Below are 6,412 nucleotides of genomic sequence, written 5' to 3'. Positions count from 1 at the left end.
CAAATGTTCCTTAATTTAGCTATCTATTTACTCTCCGATCCCCAGAATTTCTGCTCACCATGTAAAAACTTATTTCGCTTCACACAAATAAAATCTAAGTGTAACAAAAATTAATTAAATTAGATAAAAAATTAAAATACAGTATACTCAAGTATGCATGCATGAGATCTCCCTTAAAAAAGCTTTACCTTTGGCCGGTGCATTGGCCAAATTATTTCAAAATTAATGCATTCGAAGGAGAGAGGGACTAGACCCGTGGCTCCTTTGTTTCGCACATTCTTGTGATGCTCAAATGCCATGTTGGTCAAAAGACGGAGTTAGCGCTCAGCTGGCTCCTGGACTGATAGAATTCCACCTGGAAATGCTTCTCATCGCGTCTAAAAATTAGGAGTTTTCGGAAGTGTTGAGAAAATGTGACGAAAGCGTTAAAAGGTATTTCTATTTTTCGCCGGTTACATCTCACTTGGAATAGTCTACTAGTATATGCGATCCTCATGCAGTGGGGCTGAATGGTGAGCTGGATCACGTGCAGCGTAGAGGAGCTAACTTTGTAAAACATTGTTATGATAAACCGAATAGCGTATCAAAATTATTCGAGGAACTAGGTTGGAATTCACTCACGGAGCAAAGGTTAAATTGCAGATTGAATCTCTAGGGATGTCTCTTCAGCGATGATGTTGAAGATGCATTATCGTACCCAATCGTGCCCCGGTAGATAGTCGTATTTTCTTTTGAACGAGGTTGAGACTATTAAGTGTCTTCTTTATTTATTTAGAATTAGTCCGAAAACAGCACTTTTTGGCCTTTACATCGGACTAGTAACAATGATAACAATCACAAACACCCAAGCCATAGGTGGAGGAAAACCCACCCAGGTAGGAATCGAACCCGCAACCCTTGGGTTGACAGACGAGGATGTTACCTCGCCGCCATCGGGGCCGGCAACCACCTAACTCTTGATACCACCATCTACCACCCAACCCCTGATGTAGAAGAGATCACGTCGATAAAATTCGAAAGATTAAGTGTAGAACAGATAGATTTAAGACCGCGCTAGGGGGGGGGGGAGTATTTTGGGTTAAAAGTAGGCAGTTGAGTAAATCACCCCCTGCCACATACCCTGACGGTTGCTTGCAAGGTACCATGTAAGGGTTAAATGTTAGGGCATCTCATTGACCAGGGCAGCTAAATCCGCGCGTTGAAATTAGCCTCCAAACCTTAAGTAAGTTGAGCGTTGCACTGGATGAAGAACGAATGGCCTTCCTGGCCTCTCCCGACCGTAATCCCGTACAATGTTTACCATTGGAAATGCCTCTTAACGACTTCCTATTGCCGCGCGAGTTCTTTGTACGGAGAATGGTTGACACGGTTCAGCAAATACAGGGAATTACCGAAAGTGCGGGGCACTCCGCGAGACACCGCCACCACGAAACACATCCTCAGATGAACGCATGTGAATGCTTTCACAGATATCACCTGGACGGCTTAAATTTTCCGACGAAGATATATGTGAACCTACTCCATCCTACGAGTCAGTAGAACACTACTAATTTGAGATATATATTTCAGGAACGTCTTTCGTGGTTTTACGCCCTTGCTCCCGTTTGTGTATTTAGCGAGGAAACAAATAATATCATTAATTTTCACTTACCTGAGCCACTCCAATGACATCGCCGTTCAAATCCTTGATGGGCATGCATAACAGCGTTCTGGTCTTGTAGCCAGTCATTGCATCAATGTCATGATTGAATCGGTCGTCCTGGTAAGAAAAGAAAACAGCCCTTTAAAGATCACTTTCCAGCTTTCATAATTTTGATAGCCTGAAAAATAATGCACACCAAATGTAATTTAATAAGTAAGGCAATGTCATGAAAATGCACACAGGTAACATTTTCTTACTGCTCTATTTAAAACACGCTAATCACAGGCGCACCGAAATCTTATCGAAGACCTTTTTCCGGCTCTACACGGTTTGGCATTGAAAAGCTATAGTTTATTACAATAATTTCATTCCTTAAATGCTTGTCAACAAGTATCAATCTCAGTGTCAACAACTTTGGCATGGCACACGTTGTGCACGGTGCACATTGTTGTCTCCTGCTTCCGTCCGGCGCTGCCTCGGGCATGAAAACGCAGCGATGCAGAAAGGGGAAGAAGAGCCGGATGCGTGGAAACGTAGCATTAGGCAGACTGAACATGTTTAAACTTGCAACGACCGACGCTTCCCGCAATACTGGAATCAAATCCATGAAGCTTAAATATATATAAATTACAATTTACCTCTTCAACGCCGCCCGATGTGATATTACATCCAGAAGAATCTTCACATGTCCGACATACTATTACGTCCAGAGGTATTGGTGTGCATTCATGTTTTTGACGATGCCAGTCTTGATTCAATCAACATCCTATCACATATAATTCAAATAGAAGGCTTACTTGGTTATTATTATAGTCCTCATTTTTTTCAAATTTACATCTGTAATAATTTTGCCTTTGATCGCGAAGAACACTTTTCATCCATCTCTTCCTCCCCCTACTTTCGTAATCACTGTTTGCTCTTATCTTACGGGCTCACTGCAAGCCATATGGAACTCTAAGAACGCTTTTGCGATCGCAATCTTTGGTAAACACTCTGCGAGGGAAATGCAACGGAGGATATGCGCATTAGGGATAAATCTCGACGCGTCATGTCACATCTGTATTTCAAGTTGCCTCAGCGGAATCTTTCTCGAGTAAATAGTCCGTTTGAACGCTGGGAAGGAGAAAAATCTTCTTCGAGCTAAAAACCGAGGTGTAAGCAGAAGTCTGCGTTGATTGTGGATTCCCTAGAATGACTCAGTAGCGTACTCGCCTCCGCATTGTGCCGAGGTTTCACGGTCTTACGCCGATGCGGCAGTGTGCGCTCGATACGAAAGCATTATTATTATTAAAATACATATGTGCTGATAGACAGTGTCAGGTGGCACACCATTCCAAAGTAATCACAAAAGATAATAGGTAAAATCAGTCATTAAACAACGGTACACTTAAGGGGAAGTTCAAAACACAAATCTTTTTCACAAAGCAAGAAAATCCCCATCTCATTAACATCAATAAATCAGCAAGAAAAAAAGATAAATTAAAGAAAACTAAGCTGTTACATATCATTACAAACCACACACCAATCAAATTATTACATATATTCCTTACATCTTTTCGAAAAGTATGCACTCTGTTTGGAAGGGGCTCGAATAGTTTTGCATTCGCATTATATTCATTCAATTTTTCCTTGCAGTGAACTGAGAGTAAATTCAAGTCCGTGCGAATGTGATTTTCAGCGCACCGAAAGAAGAATAAATTACATTCCACTCTCTCTCCATCCTATGGTAAGTCGTAATGGCGTCAATAAGCAGGAAATGGCCGTCCTTGTTGTATTATTAAGTGATGGCAGTCTTCCTCGGCAGTGAATCTGAGAATGCCTCGTCGCTTGGTAGTGATAGTAAACATGAGGCAAGTGAACGACTGGAAATAGACAAGAAACACGACAGTGGCGATGAAGGAAACCTCTGAGAAGATATGAAAATTTACGTGGAGCGCCGTGATAATTTCAATAGTAATTTTGAAAAAAAGAGGCACAGAATTTGAGAGACCCAGTAATTATTTTCGAATTTTTCTTTGAGCTGATTTTGCTGTAACAATTTTACATTAAACAAATCAATACGCTGCACAATATATTCAGTCACGTGGAGGAATATCGTTGCCTAAATTTAGGCTAATATCCTGGAAATCAGTGACAAAGGTAGATTTACATAATGTTAAGTTAGGTTAGACTAATGGGCATTGTTTCACCCTCCAATTATATTTTAGAATGAGAAGAATCATATCGACATCAGGTTTTATAACAAGAGATGGATTCAAAATTCCTAGTAAATTTCTCCATTTCACCGACAGCGAAAGTAGGGATGTGTATCAAGGTGCACCAAGCCTACACAAGATTTTTCCAGTAATATCTTACCTAATCAAAGATTTCAGGAGCTGTAATAACCAAACAGAGATACTTTTATGGATGAGTTATTGAAACTATGGAAAAGACGTTTCAAACAGTACCTTACTCCGAAGTCATAACAATTTGGCACCAAAACCTTCAAGTTGTGCAAAGCAACAAGTCGCGTGGATTTTGGTGGTCAATTTTCATCTACACTGGTGAGGACGCAGTTCTAGAGTCCAAACTTCACAGGATCTAACTCGAGTAAAACTGTGCACACTTTTATCAAATTATTTAAAACCACTACTGAATCAAGAGCGGATGAAAAATTATTTAAATTATCTTATTTTCGCAATATTTCTGAAAAAATAGGAGAATGATTGTGCCGCAAGGATGAAACTTAATCTAAAGAACATTTCGCGATACGCAAAAGACAAAATCCTCACAAAAAATAAGTTGTTTCAAAGGCTTTCTGAATACAACATTGATTAAATAGCGGCAATTTTATCACTCAACTATCATTTAAGGTGCAACTGTTGGCAGGCTTGTTCGCAAAATATACCGCAAAAGCGGAGTATAAACCTCCAGGTCAGCATTCTTCAGATAAAACGCTCCCACGCCTCACGGAGAGGCATTCATTCAGGTTTCCTCCCACAGTAAAAAAATACAACCTACCATGGAGATGCAGGGGTAGGTAACTGAATATTATTAGGTGCCAATGTGCGAGCTCAAAAGTGTTTGGATATAAATTTTAGCAAATTTGGAAGACATAACACTAAACACATTTTCCAGTTTAAAAAAAAATGACCAATGGATGTCGAATGAATATACTCGTAAATCATTACTTCACTCATACGGAACCAATTATAGACATATAAATCGGAAACTTCGCTGAGGAGCGCAGTGGTGAACGGTTTTTAAAATTTTTATCAGAGAAAGGTCTAAAGTGAGGATTTGCAGCTGTGGACATGACCACGGATTAGAGAAAATATACTGGACGGAGAGGAAGATGAAAACATGCTAAACGCAATAGAGCAGGATAGAAAGTTGTCGCAGAAAAAATCGAAGAGGGCAGATAAGAGTGAGTGGATGAGATATTGAGATGTTGATGTATGCGATAGAAAGGGAAGGGATTTGGGAAGAGGGCGTAAGGCAATGGGCGTTTTGGACGGTATGGAACGAGGTTAGAGGCAGAAGAAAGAAACATGTAGTGTTGGGCAAAAGAAGTTTGGGACTGGATGACTTGCTTATTAAGTCCACGGAGATGAACGTCAGCCTTCACAGATCGGCCGCACCTTATCATTAATTTGACTTGCAACGACATGGCGTTTTAATATTCAATATTTTAAAGTTCGTAAAACAAAAATTACAAAATATTACCATGGTTTACTTACGGTACACTCAAAAATGTAGAGAATGAAGTTACTTATAGTACATCAATATTCATTGACGTCAAGTCTGACATCAACATGAGGAAACTTTGAAGGGGGAGAGGATCGTCAAATAACATTCGAATTTTGTACGACAAAGACACCACCACTGCATTACGTATATGACTTACAGGTCTAGGAATAGGATTCGTTGAGCGACCAGGCTTTATGCCCTGCAAGTTATCATGCTAATTGGTCGATGAATTTGGCCAACTGTGGTACCTGAATAGAATAAAACAATAGCAACGGACTGTGAGGAATTAAACATTCATTCCACAAATAAATTTTTATGAAGGTAACGCTGACGTTCGTTCACCAACCCGGTGAATAATGGTCCTCAAACTCACTTTGACCTCTTACCTCTGCCTTTCCCCGGCATTTGCCGGGTTACGGAAAATATAAATGTTGGTCCCGGGTGACGGAAAAAATAAATGTCAGAACAGGAAAATAATGCAAATTGTGCGGCCACGAAAAGCACACTAAAAAATAAGATACATGCAACGAGGCGGATATGGAGAAACGTATGTGTGTTGGCGTATTTGAGGTAAATGAAGGGAAAGGTTTCCTGGATGTGGTGGCCGCTGATAGAAGCAAGCCCTTATCGCACCAGCACTTCCACGGCGATATCTTTCAAACGGGGTGGAAAATTCAAAGAAAAATCTCACGCTCTGAGCTCGTCGAGGTGTGCCTAGGGAATTCTTCAGGGAGCTCGAACATCTGTTAATCTTTTCGAGCATATCGTCGAGCATTGGCCCATTGTCACCCACTTCTCCCCAGAGGACACTTGCCCACGCAGCTTACTTTAGCACTTGGGACGAAATACATACGCACGAGATATATACTCTGACATACCGCCCCCTCCCGGTGTGACAGTTTAAAAGACGCATTACTTATCGGCCCACATGCATGCAGGTCTAGGACAGGCTCGTGTCCGCTGAAATTCTACACTAAGGCAACGAAATATTTTCAGAAATTTTCTTTCAAAACTTATCACTCTTTTTGTGACGATCATTCG

General features: G+C 40.7%; 1 protein-coding gene across 1 annotated transcript in view; it reads right to left on the bottom strand.

Moving 5' to 3' along the window:
* Positions 1-1,651: 1,651 nt before the first annotated feature.
* The window catches only part of LOC139693133 (uncharacterized), a gene marked incomplete at its 3' end in the record, with an annotated part of 34,045 nt that continues 29,284 nt past the window's right edge, over positions 1,652-6,412 (bottom strand). The window contains exon 2 of the mRNA XM_071591284.1: positions 1,652-1,759. Within this exon, the coding sequence (XP_071447385.1) occupies positions 1,652-1,759 (108 nt within the window). The remainder of the gene's footprint in view (positions 1,760-6,412) is intronic.

The sequence above is a fragment of the Hetaerina americana genome, unplaced genomic scaffold (genome assembly GCF_022747635.1).
Source record: "Hetaerina americana unplaced genomic scaffold, ioHetAmer1.1.p SCAF_444, whole genome shotgun sequence".
In the NCBI taxonomy this organism is placed as follows: domain Eukaryota; kingdom Metazoa; phylum Arthropoda; class Insecta; order Odonata; family Calopterygidae; genus Hetaerina; species Hetaerina americana.
The sequence above is the reverse complement of the archived record's forward strand: the minus strand, read 5'-3'. Positions and strand labels throughout refer to the sequence as shown.